Source organism: Danio aesculapii, chromosome 20 (genome assembly GCF_903798145.1).
Source record: "Danio aesculapii chromosome 20, fDanAes4.1, whole genome shotgun sequence".
NCBI lineage: Eukaryota > Metazoa > Chordata > Actinopteri > Cypriniformes > Danionidae > Danio > Danio aesculapii.
The window spans coordinates 49,316,269-49,330,312 of NC_079454.1; the positions used below are offsets into that span (position 1 = coordinate 49,316,269).

General features: G+C 32.4%; 1 protein-coding gene across 2 annotated transcripts in view; it reads left to right on the forward strand.

The window, feature by feature from the left end:
• Positions 1–7,596, forward strand: part of gfus.3 (GDP-L-fucose synthase, tandem duplicate 3) — a 55,048-nt gene extending 47,452 nt beyond the window's left edge. Inside the window, exons 8-10 of one of the 2 annotated variants that reach the window (XM_056481362.1) lie at positions 4,339–4,418; positions 7,096–7,195; positions 7,288–7,596. In XM_056481362.1, the coding sequence (XP_056337337.1) occupies positions 4,339–4,418; positions 7,096–7,195; positions 7,288–7,343 (236 nt within the window). In that variant the 3' untranslated portion in view covers positions 7,344–7,596. The remainder of the gene's footprint in view (positions 1–4,338; positions 4,419–7,095; positions 7,196–7,287) is intronic. The other variant, XM_056481363.1, reaches the window with a different exon arrangement.
• Positions 7,597–14,044: the final 6,448 nt, after the last annotated feature.

Below are 14,044 nucleotides of genomic sequence, written 5' to 3' on the forward strand. Positions count from 1 at the left end.
ACAATAGCTTTAATAACTCATTTCTAATAACCGATTTATTTTATCTTTGCCATGATGACAGTAAATAAATTTGACTAGATATTTTACAAGCTACTAGTATTCAGTTTAAAGTGACATTTAAAGACTTAACTAAGTTAATTAGGCAAGTTAGGGTGATTTGCTATAAACGAATTACAAATCGATATGTAGATTTGTATAAATTTACAAATTTATATGTGCAGTGGATGTGTACATTTACAAATGGGTATGTGCAATGATTGTGTGCTATATTAAGTGTTGTTGAATTCCATCTATTAGCCCAATGACGAAACTAACAGCATGGTCGAAGGTTAAATGCAGGGTCTGATATTCTGGAGAGATTTATCCATGCTAACAGTGTGCAATATTAATGATTGTTCTCAGCGTTACCAGAGTTTTAATCTTTGAGCCAAGCCAACTGAAGCTAATAATAAGTAATAACCAACTTAAAGGGATGCAAATGTACTCACTTATTTATTAACCCTTGGGGTTCCGAATCTTTATGAGTTTCTTTCTTCTGTCAAACATTAAGGAAGATTGAAGCATTGAAAAGATTTAACAAACATTGAAGAAAGCTGAAAACCTGTTTCTATTGACATCCATAGAAGGAAAAACAGATACTATGGAAGTGAATGGTTATGATTTTTGAGCTTTCTTCAAAATATCTTCATTAGTGATCCACAGAAAGAAACTCAAATTGGTTTTGAACAAATAAAGGGCGAGTAAATGATGACAGGACTTTCAGTTTAAGGTGAACTATCCCTTTAAATAGGAAAACAAAAGTCTAAAAGGGTTGATTCAATGACTAATTTAGTCACTTTTCTAAGTGGAAATTAAATTTTTCTTGTCTTAGGAAAACTTTGTTTGATCCACTTCAACAGTTGACTACTGTAGAGGATTTGCACATACATTAATATTTCATCAATTACCTGTGTGTGCGGCCACACTATGTTTTTTAATGGATGTCAAAACAAATAAATCACAACAACTTTGAACATAATAAAAGTACATTAAAGTGTTACAATATGCAGATTAAAAATTAAGAAAATATAGTAAAAGAAAATAACAAAAGAAAAAAATACTCAAATATAAACAACAGTATGGATTAATTGTTATTGAGGTAAAGTTGGTTTTACATTCGCACATTCGTTCAGTGACAACTTGTAAGACGGTCCATAGATTGTTTACCACACTATACTTAGATAATTAAGTCTGAAATCAAATGCAGTTCTGACTTCAAAACAAAATTAGCACTATTATTTGACTGAACTGTGTTGTACTTTTGATAGTCATTTGCTGCTAATATGATTTCAATATTTTGAATTTGCATAAAATATTTTTCTTAAATAATATTATTAAGGAGAAAGTTTGAATGAATATTAAACCAGCCCAATTTAATAGTTAATGTACTACTGAATACATTGTTCTGAATAAAATTCAGTCTAAACCACTGAGCAAAAAACTTTTGGAAACTGATCAATCGAAGGACTTAAGAAGAAAAGAGCAATATTAATTCTTAACATTTATATTAAATTTTAAAATAGGCCTTTATAACTATCATTTATTGTTAATGTTAAAAACGGAATTCCAAAGGTGGTACATTATTAAGATATTAGCCTAATATTTCACTTACTTGATCAGAAGAAACATGAATGTCTTTGCTCTGGAAATCCTGGTTCAGTTTGGCTGACGTTTTCCTCATCTTCTTGATTTGTTATAACCTAACTTTTGAATGTTTTTTTTTTTTTTTTTGGTTCATCTGAGAATTATATCACGAATATGACATAATGATCATTTTCATCAGCAATAATTAGCAAAATGAGTCTCGCTCGGTTAAGTGGCATTGTTTACATTCTTAGCATTCAATATGGCCGATTGATGATGCGTAGTGATAACAAAACGGCCCTCGCGACTACATTAAGTAGGTTATAAAATAAAACTGTGAGGTTTTATACTTTAAGGTCTTATAAAACAAAATTAGTCTTTCCAAGAAACTGAACATATTCATAACATTAGCCTTCAATCCACTGTTGCCAATTTTCAATGAAAAGGCGCTAAACTCTGCCCGAAAGTCGCTAGATTACGTCATGCGTCGATTTGCATATTACTGACGTCATCACGTTCTACGGTTTCTGTTTAACAGCCTATGGTTAATAAAGGAGAGCTGCAGAACCACACACGTTTCAGGCACACACAATCTAGCACACACGATTTAGGCAAACCATATATGGTAACTATTAAAAACATTAAAAATAAGCATTATCGCCACCTATTGAATTTCACAAATATGATTTCCCATTTCAGTCATAATTATTATATCGTAACGATCATTTTAACATCTCAACAGTTTCTGAACTCAAATTATGTAAATAAAAATAATTGGTTAAAGACACTTATGACTTTATTCACGTGTCCACATACACAAAGAAAACATAATAGACCGTCTAATTGTAGGATTAAGTGTAATAAACTAATTCTGGATCTTAATATTATCATACTTGGTTAAAATAACTTTGTTGTAAAATATAAAAAAAGCAAACAATAATGTCACATTAAAATGAATTACTATAGTTAATCATTTAAACAATATATAATATAGTTATAAACTGATTATATTAACTGATTATAAACTACAATATTTTACTAAACTGTCACAGCTGTTTATATATATATATATATATATATATATATATATATATATATATATATATATATATATATATATATATATATATATATATTTTTTTTTTTTTTTTTTTTTTTTTTTTTTTTTTTTTTTACTTTTTTTTAAATTAATTATTAATAGTTAATTTGTTTCTATTGCTAAATTTCGGTTTAAAAACAATATATTGCTTATTATAAATTACTACAGAATTTAATGTGGGAAATCATTAATGAAAAAGTTATTAGAAAATTAAGCAAATACACACTATTAAATCGCTTGAGTAAAATATTAATAAAGTGTTATACATTTATTACATGGTAAAAGATTTTTATTACATATAAAATGTATCATTGCCTATACTAACTTGCTATTATTTCCTTCATTATAAATGAATCCATTATATAAATGAAACTTGTCTAATTTAGATCTTTCAGCAAGGCCAGCAAACGAGTATCTGCTATATTGACTCTGACAGACAATAATGACTGATCATCTATGATGACAACGTTCCCCCAATTCGCCCGTCACGATCGTAATGTTTGTGAAATAAAGTAAACACTATTGTTTATTGAGTGCAATATTTATTAACCACATATATCAAAACATATCGATGACGATGTCCAAGAAGACGTTAATAACATTAAGATCCGCCGTAACCATATATGGTTTGCCTAGATTGTGTGTGCCTAAAACGTGTGTGGTTCTGCGGGCCTGCAGCTGGATATTATTGGAATAAAGGGGTATTTGTATTTGCACTACGCTTTATGTGAGCATGTAGAATTAACGAAAGTTATTGCTGTTTGAATACAGTATATTTATATAGATGTGTAGTGAATTTGCAGTAATCTCTGAGACAAGTCCGAAACTGTCACTAAAACATCTGTTATTGTGAACAAGACACGGTCAAATGGTCAAATTAAATTGTAAAATAAAGGGGAAGCAGATAGGTTTGACTGTATAATGGAAATGTCTCACACTGCCGGTGCTAAATCATTTGCCGTCGGTATGCAGAGGAGTGATCTGCTCTCAGGCTGCAGGTGGGAGAGACTGCTGTACGAGCGCTCTGAGGCGGGGGAGGGGCCGACGGCATCACCCGCAGCTCGTCGCTTTTTTTTAATTTGTGACTAAGGGGGTCTGAAAAGTCGCTATATATAGCGATAAAGTCACTAAGTTGGCAACACTGGTATCATGAGGTGACTTGATTTCCGCGCATGCGTCATTTATGCGACAGGATGCTCGCGCCACAGAGCAAAGGAAATTTTATGAACTATTATTATTATTAATATTATAAGTAATATTATTAACTATTAAGAAAAATCGCTAACATTGTGTAATAGAAAAGGATTTAAATATCATTTAATCTAAATCTCAAACATAAAATATTTGAAAACTCCAACTAAACTCAATCATGTACGTGAATTATGTATATTTTTTATTTTTGATGTTCAGAAAATCTCTCACATTTAATTTGTTTTTGTAAAACATTATTCATTCATAATTTATCTAACTGCTTATAGCAATCACTCTCCCCTATAGCCTACGGAATAAAACGTGTTCAGTAGCCTATTCACCTGTTGCCATGTTTTACATAGCAAAGTGTACTCCAACGAATTTCATTCACCTTATTTGTTTATCACTGCTCTTTTTTTCTGTAGTCGGCGAGGAAGACGAGTTGTCCATAAAGGACTGTGCAGATGCCGTGGTAGACGCTTTGGGATTCAAAGGTGATGTGATCGTATCTTTACACTTTTAACAGTAAAGTCGAGTTATTGCTAGAAGAGATACAGTTGGGGTCGGAAGTTAACGAGAATTATTTATATTATTTATTACATTACCTATCAATTGTATTTTAATAATGTCTACCCCTACCCTAAACCACACCATCACAGTAACGTAAAAACAGTAATTTAACCGAATATTTCTCGTATTATTTATTACATTACCCATTTAATAACATCTACCCCTACCATAACCCTAAACCACCATCACATAATGTAAAAACAGTAATTTAACCGAGTATTATTTGTATTATTTATTACATTACCCATTTAATAACATCTACCCCTACCATAACCCTAAACCACCATCACATTAATGTAAAAACAGTAATTTAACCGAGTATTATTCGTATTATTTATTACATTACCTATTTAATAACATCTACCCCTACCATAACCCTAAACCACCATCACATTAATGTAAAAACAGTAATTTAACCGAGTATTATTCGTATTATTTATTACATTACCCATTTAATAACATCTACCCCTACCATAACCCTAAACCACCATCACATTAATGTAAAAACAGTAATTTAACCGAGTATTATTCGTATTATTTATTACATTACCCATTTTAATAACATCTACCCCTACCATAACCCTAAACCACCATCACATTAATGTAAAAACAGTAATTTAACCGAGTATTATTCGTATTATTTATTACATTACCCATTTAATAACATCTACCCCTACCATATCCCTAAACCACCATCACATTAATGTAAAAACAGTAATTTAACCGAGTATTATTCGTATTATTTATTACATTACCCATTTTAATAACATCTACCCCTACCATAACCCTAAACCACCATCACATTAATGTAAAAACAGTAATTTAACCGAGTATTATTCGTATTATTTATTACATTACCCATTTAATAACATCTACCCCTACCATAACCCTAAACCACCATCACATTAATGTAAAAACAGTAATTTAACCGAGTATTATTCGTATTATTTATTACATTACCCATTTTAATAACATCTACCCCTACCATAACCCTAAACCACCATCACATTAATGTAAAAACAGTAATTTAACCGAGTATTATTCGTATTATTTATTACATTACCCATTTAATAACATCTACCCCTACCATAACCCTAAACCACCATCACATTAATGTAAAAACAGTAATTTAACCGAGTATTATTCGTATTATTTATTACATTACCCATTTTAATAACATCTACCCCTACCATAACCCTAAACCACCATCACATTAATGTAAAAACAGTAATTTAACCGAGTATTATTCGTATTATTTATTACATTACCCATTTTAATAACATCTACCCCTACCATAACCCTAAACCACCATCACATTAATATAAAAACAGTAATTTAACCGAGTATTACTCGTATTATTTATTACATTACCCATTTAATAACATCTACCCCTACCATAACCCTAAACCACCATCACATTAATGTAAAAACAGTAATTTAACCGAGTATTATTCGTATTATTTATTACATTACCCATTTTAATAACCGCAGAAAACTGTGAGTTAACAGAGCTCAGATTCGACGTTTCAAGTCTGTGTTTGAAATCAAACTTTGCACCCTTGTTCACTATTATGTACACTTGTTCACTAATATAGTTCACCTGACAGTTAATGAACACTAATGAGTGAATTCAGACACTGATGAACACCTGCTGTTAATAATCACAATCACTGAAGGAAAGAAACAAGAAACCCAAATAGAGACGTCAGTTGCAACATTAAATAACATCAACCAAAATAAAACACCTTCAGTCTCAGCAGAGAATCATTAAATAACTCCACAAACAACAGCAGATATACTTAATACTGACTGCTTTGACTTCCATACCATTCTAATTGAGAGCCAACAGAAATTTAGGTGTTTTTTGTGTGTCACCATAATGGAGTGAGGGGCTGGTTTAGTTGGGCTCTTCACCCTTGAATTCTTTAATTTAGACTCTCCAGCTGCTGTATTACAGAGATTACAGATCTCTGTTATTATAGCAATAATGCTGGAAGGTCACTAGGTATAATATATATGTTCTGATAAATGATTTGATGAAGGCCTGGTTGACTGGCCTCACGCCATAGTCTTCATACTTCGGTGCAGATATTATTTTATTAAATTCAAGTGGAAACAGGAAATATGCCTAATTATCTTGCAGAGTTAAGAAACAATATACAAAAACAGTTCAGTTAAAGTCACGCTCAGACCTCATGAGTCAAATCAGCGTCAAAAAAAATGCAATATTCATGCGAGTATCTGCAGCTGTATCCCTTCTAGACTTCGGAGCGCTAGCTGCGGATACTTGGGCATGCGCACATCATGGCATAATTTTGTGACACTCTACAACAATAACGACATGGTTTCCCGTTAGTGTGAGAGGTAGTTTTAGGGTTGGGGTAGAGGTAAACGTTAATAAAACATAATTAAATTGGTTAATAAATAAATAATATAAATATTTTTCGTTAATAACCTCCAGTAGGAGCTGTATCCATTATAGCAAAAATGTACCTTCTCACTTCAAGAGAAAAGAAAAAAAAAATACAATTAAAGTAGTTCCTAAATTATATCATTTCTGTTGATAACGAAACCTTGAAACACTTTTACAAACCTTAACCATCGGCTCTCAGTACGACACCAGTAAAGCTGACGGCCAGTTCAAGAAAACCGCCAGTAACGCCAAACTGCGCCAATACCTGCCAGACTTCCAGTTCACTCCGTTCAGAGAAGGTGATCAGTCATATATAGACTATATGAGTGTGTTTTTCAAAGGATTAAAAATAATAAAACCTTAAGGATGTTTTTCTTTTCTTTTCTTCCAGCCATCAAGGAGACGTGCGACTGGTTTGTGGCCAATTATGACATCGCCCGTAAATGACGATGTTGTGTGCTGGAAACTATAAACTAACAGCCCTATTTTTACTAAAGCTATAGAGTAATCACGTCTTAACCTTCTTTACAGGTTTGGTTCAGTTTGTCTTATAAATACACATTTTTGGGGGGAGAAGCAACCTACTACAAATGATTATAATAAATAAAAATAACCTGTTAAAATTTCAGTTTATCGATCACATATGATCTTAATGGATTGTAAAATTTCTAATGGACATTCAGAATTTTTCTATGTAATTTCCAACAGTAATTTCACGTTGTTCTTTTGAAAATCCTTTAAGGCATTATGATTAAATTTACTGGAATTTCCACCTTTTCCTTTAGGATCTTATTTGATTTTTACAGTCTTATTAGACATTGTGTTTATGGAATTTCACTTTGTCCTACAGGATATGTTTGATTATGTTAATGGAATATTTTATTACACTCTAAATAAATGTTAATTCGCGGTTTCCGTATTTGATTCACAAGGGTTTTCCGTTTAATTAGGGTTGTTAATTGCATTATGGGAGCTTGATCTCTGTTCTGCCGAATTTTCATGTTGCAAATTCAACTCTGCAGTTTAACAAAGTGACCTTTATTGGCATTTTAGTAGTTTGAAATAATATAATGCGTAAGAAATAATATATAGCCTAGCTCCTAGAGAAAAGTCTGTCAAATAACAACTCTCTTCACTGGCTCCCCTTTAAATTCATAATCGATTGTAAACTATTGTTTTTTTTTGTTTTTTTTTTTAATGCAGTTAATGGTCTTGCACCTTCATATGCATGTGAGATTTTAGAGGTTCATAAACCAAACAGGGCCCTACGATCAGCAGGCTTGCTGGAGATCCCCAGATCCAGGTATAAACAATGGGGTCCAAAACCTTGGAATACCCTCCCTTTAGAACTTCGCATCATCACAAATGTGAGACTGTTTAAGGCTAAACTGAATACCTATTTATTTAGACTTGCTTTTGATATTCGGGAGTACAAAATTGTGTTTTATTGTTTTATTGACACTTGTGTTCTTACCATCTTATGTTTAATTTTGTTTTTAATACTGTAAAGCACTTTGGGCAGCCTCCTGGTTGTAATAAGGTACTATATAAATATAGTTGATTGATTGATTGATTGATTGATTGATTGATTGATTGATTGGATTAACAGAAAATGTACTGACAGTTTATTACAAGAAACACAGGCCATCACTTCAAAATATTTTAAAAAAATGTTATAAAAGTCACTTTTTACAACTTTTTAATGTTAAGTGTTCTTGGAAGAAAAATCAAGGTTGCGTTGTGCTATTTAAAAGCATAAATAAACTGGGAAAAATAAAAATATGAATCACAAAATACAGAAAACTAATATACGGATAATTTTACAGCGCTCGCACTGACCCTGATAGGCTACTTTGCCTGTTATGCCTGCCTAGTTATCACTCGATTGTTATCAGCTTAGTATCAAGGGCGTAGATTTGCTTTTGATATTGGTGGGGACCTGATTTATTTATTTATTTATTTTTATTGCATTCATGTTTAGGCTAATATTATGGTGGACTTGACTTTAAGGGGCTGACACTTTTTTTTTTTTGTTTAATGTAGCTGCTTATGTCCATGTCTCAGCTGAGTCTTGCACTGTCAGCCTGAATGGAAAATTTCGACAAAGCATTATTTTATTTTGGGTGCGATTTAATTATTGGTGGAGACATCTTAATAATCTGTGTATATTGGTGGGAAGTCCCCTCCGTCCATGCTAATTCTACACCCTTGATTAGTAGGGGGACGTGTCTGTAGAAATTATCACATGAAATTGGAAACACAAAGAAATTGGAATAATTAAATATTTTGACAAGGGAATTGTCTGTATTTGAAGAGTGAATCAGCAAAAATAGATAACGACCATTTTTACAAATTAAAGATTAATTTTAGTAATTTTCATAGGCCTAAATCTTTTTGCAGTTGTAGCCTAATTGCAGCCTAAGCAAAAAATACTTAAAATTAGCAAAGTTATGTGTTTTTGCAAATTAGCTTTACATTTATTACATGCACTTCTTCCGAAAATGCGCGAGGTAGAGGCGCCATCTAGCGGATTCCATTACTATCTCACCCATACTGATAAACAAGATTCATTGGATTTACTTATTTTAAGGTAAGTGGTTGCAAACAATTTATAAGGGTTGAATTTAAACAAACAAATTACATTTAGTAATGTTCAAATTGATTTGCTTGATTAAATTCAGCCCATATAAATTGTTTGCAACCACTTACCTTAAAATAAGTAAATCCAATGAATCATTTTTTTCAGTCAAGGTTAAAAAATAAATCGGCTAGTTTCAACAAAATTCAGTGTATGCCAATAGATGATACCTTGTTGGTAATAAATTGCATGCTATTTATGTTTCGTCCCTTTTATGTAAACATAGCCTACATGAACAAGCCATCCGGAGTACCTCTTACTTAATTTCTGGTAGGCCTATTTAAAGTTGTTTGTGTGCGTGTTAAATGGAAATGCTCAGCTTTTTCTGTCTGTCAATTAGGGTATGTTCTGGCTTTATTTTTATCTTCTGTGTATTTTATACTCATTCAAAATAAGTATGTTTAGTTATTTATGTATTCTTCTAAATGAATGACTTTTGGAATATTTGAAGGTGTATTAAATTGTGCTACATGTGTGGACATTCTGCTATTTTTATTCATTATTTTGTGAACAAGAGGGGGTTCTGGCTTATTTGGAGCCCTATAGAAAGAAATTATATGTTAAAGCCCCCAATTCATTAATGTAATACACTTAAAGGCATCATTTACTCACCCTTTACTTGATTCAGTTTCTTGATTATGCACAAAACACAAAATAAGATATTCAGAAGAAAGCTGGAAACCTGTAACCATTTACTTCTATAGTATTTGTTTTTCCCACGAAAATCAACCGTTACAGGTTTTCAGCCTACTTCAAAGTATCTTCTTTCGTGTTCAACAAATTCAAGAAACTAGTCAAATTTGTAACCTAGTAAAAATTGATGGTGATTAAATAGTTTTCAATATCTTTTTGTGAACTATCCCTTTAATTGAATAAATCACATTCACAGTAAGCACTTAAATCAAACCTAAACTGGCTGACTAAAGTTTCTTCGGCAAGAATTTTACTTCACCTTATTTAAATCAGCCTTTCTGATTGCATGATGGCCATACTGCAACCACATATTTTTAACATATATTTTAAAATACGTGCCATTATATAAAATATATGACTATATTTTAATTTCTGTATGAGTAAATTCCTACTACTAAGACTGTGAGACATACATATATTAACATACAAATACATCTTATTTTATGTTAGTATGTATTTATCCTATTTATATGTGGACTCAGATTCGGCAGTGGCGTTTAGTATCCAGTAGGTGGAGTGCTAATACAATAAAGTATTGCTATTTTTGCAAGAATATTAGATTATCCACTTAAGTAGTGTTCGTTATTTTACGACAATTTGTATTAAGTTTTTGGGGAAAAGTAATGTATAATAAACGTAAGTCACTTTATAGAAATTAGTTAAATGTGTAAGTGAATTTAAAAGGACAGTAAAGTGAAACTACGTTATTTTGCGTTTTTTTAAGAGTAAGATAGGTTTGAAATTGTAATACATTACAGTTCAATCTAAAAATGTTTGTATTAACTTTTTATTATGTGTCATCTTCTATTTAAATCTTCATAATCAATTACAGGACATTTGATATTGATAATAATAGTATCGCAATATTTGCTCTGTCTGGATTAATCTGCCATGTTTTATTGCAGATCCATAAATAATATGAATATTTCGTTTCAGAAGCAAACTTACTCTCTTACATACTGAAAATGGTTTACTTACACAATATTCCTCTAAATCTAAACTCAATAAATTGAAGGGTTTCAACAGCCTCTTGGTGTCCTGAAACACTTTCCTCCAATTAACTCTCCCATGTAATTAATCCATTAATAGACAACCAGACTGAGGAAGCATTGAGATATAAAAGGTAAACATACCTTGAGATATAAAAGGACAACATAAGAGCTAGCTACAAACTGCATAGAGGTATATGGCAACCCAAGTTAAGTTTTATTCATTCTCAAGATATACAGAATACTTATCGATATCAAGAACTTGTTGGTTTCAAAATTACATGTCAATTACAATGGTAAGTCTTTATCAATTCATCACTCACAGAAGTACAATTCTTGATATCAAGATTGTGGATTGTTGATAAAAACAATTTAATTATTGATATCAATTAATGAAAGCAAATGTAATGGCTTAATATGGTATGAATTATTGTTTTCAGTAATGAAATTGATAATATCAGCAATCCTCATTCAGAAATGTCATACTTGATATCAATAATATATATTTTTTTTATTTCAAGAATTGAATTGTTGATATCAAAAATACTGCTGAGAATTAATAGATATAGATAGACATATATAGATACATAATACACATATATTACATCCCATATGAAGTTTAACAGAGCAAGGACATTTTCACAGTATGTATGATAATATTTTTTCCTCTGGAGAAAGTCTTATTTGTTTAATTTCGGCTAGAATAAAAGCAGTTTTTACTTTATGAACCATTTTAAGGTCAAAATTATTAGTCCCTCTAAGCAAATTTTTTTTTGACTGTCTATAGAACAAACTATCGTTATACAATAACTTGCCTGATTACCCTAACCTGCCTAGTTAACCTAATTAACCTAGTTAAGCCTTTAAATGTCACTTTAAGCTGTATAGAAGTGTCTTGATAAATATCTAGTCAAATATTATTTACTGTCATTATAGCAAAGATAAAATAAATCAGTTATTAGAAATGAGTTATTAAACTATTATGTTTAGAAATGTGCTGAAAAAATCTTCTCTCCGTTAAACAGACATTGTGGGAAAAATAAACAGGATATAAATCCAAATATTCCATATTAATGCCGTTTGTGTAGGCCTACTTATTTTTATTTGCCTATTTATGATGGTTGTATTTAGACGGCAAAACACTAAGAGAACTGCATGAATATTGTTACAAAAAGTTACCATAATCTGACACTAGGTGGCGCTCTCGCATAATACAACCCTACACGAGGCGCTCACACTCAAATCAGCTTTTTATGTATCTTTATAAACATGTAGCTATCCTTTGTCATAGTTTGTCATAGAGACAATAACAATATATGTAAATACACCCCGATCCCATAAACCTGCGTACAAATAATACGACTTTACACTTTAACTTTGAGTGCAATGCAAACGCCAAAATCCGTCTTTGCGTGCATATGATACGCCAATCCTTCCCATTCATTTAAATGTTTGCATATTCAAAATTATTCAAATGTATGTAGGGCAGCATGCTAGCGCAGTGTGGCGCACGTTCGTCTCAAAGCAAGAAGGTCTCTGGTTCGAGCCTCGGCTGGGTCAGTTGGCGTTTCTGTGCGGAGTTTGCATGTTCTCCCTGTGTTCGTTTCCTCCGGGTGCTCCGGTTTCCCCACTAAATTGGCTGTCGCGTATGAGTGTGTATGAATGTTTCCCAGTGATGGGTTGTAGCTGGAAGGGAATCCGCTGTGTAAAACGTATGCTGCAAAAATTGGCGGTTCATTCTGCTGTGGCAACCCCAGATTAATAAAGGGACTAGGCCAATGTATGTAGGGCTGCACAGTGGCGGCATCAAAGATTATTTCAAGTGTGCTGTCGAGCATTTACCAGTGTTTGTACATAATCACTCTGATACAGTGATACAAGTATTTGGGTTAATGTATTGTATCCCTGCTGCTGCGTTCCTGGTTTTTATGTTGCCTCTTGGTCAGGTTGTCAAAAGGAGAACTGGTTCTCAATTGACTTACCCGGTTAAATAAAGGTTATTAAATCTCGTAGACGTGTTTGTGTGTGTGTGTGTGTGTGTGTGTGTGTGTGTGTGTGTGTGTGTGTGTGTGTGTGTGTGTGCGTGTGCGTGTGCGTGTGTGTTATTTTAACTTATTGAAATGATTAGGAAGAATGAAATTAAATAGTAGATTTAACTTGATATTAACTCAGTTTATTGTATTGAACGTTTAGCTATACAAATATAAGGCAGCATCTGAAATATTTAGCTGTTTCGGTCTGAAAAACATCCTTGGGATTTGTTTTGTGCAGTTTTCTAAGCTTGATCTGTGTACATTAAGCCTCAATCTTTTAATACCACTTGGCTAAATCCTCATTCCCATTCATTAACAGTAAGCGTGTCTTTTTAGATCACACCTGCTAATTAATTGTCAGATCCATGCAACGTGAGACGGAATATGAGCATTAACGAAGGAAATTATAACTGGAGGGGGAAAAAACGCAAACATTTCGCTATCTAGTCTAATCTGGTTTTAAAAAGACAGTCAAAGCCCTAAACACGAATGAAGGGATCGTTCATTGAAGCCAGTTGAATGCCATGACAACAAGGAACGAGCTCACTTTTATTTTACCAGTTTGGGTGTATTGTGCGGGGGCGTCAATCAACCATTATTTCTTGCGCCCCAAATAAATGCAAAACCTGATCTAGCACAAAAAACTTCCAGAGGGAGCCTTTCATTGGCCTATTGTCCAGAGCTTAGCTGTTGGTTTGTAGATGTGTTTGCACAGTCCGACCACCCATGACGCACGCAGAGCCCACTGAACATTCACATCACATAATATACACTGTCCGAAAGAGGAGACACCCA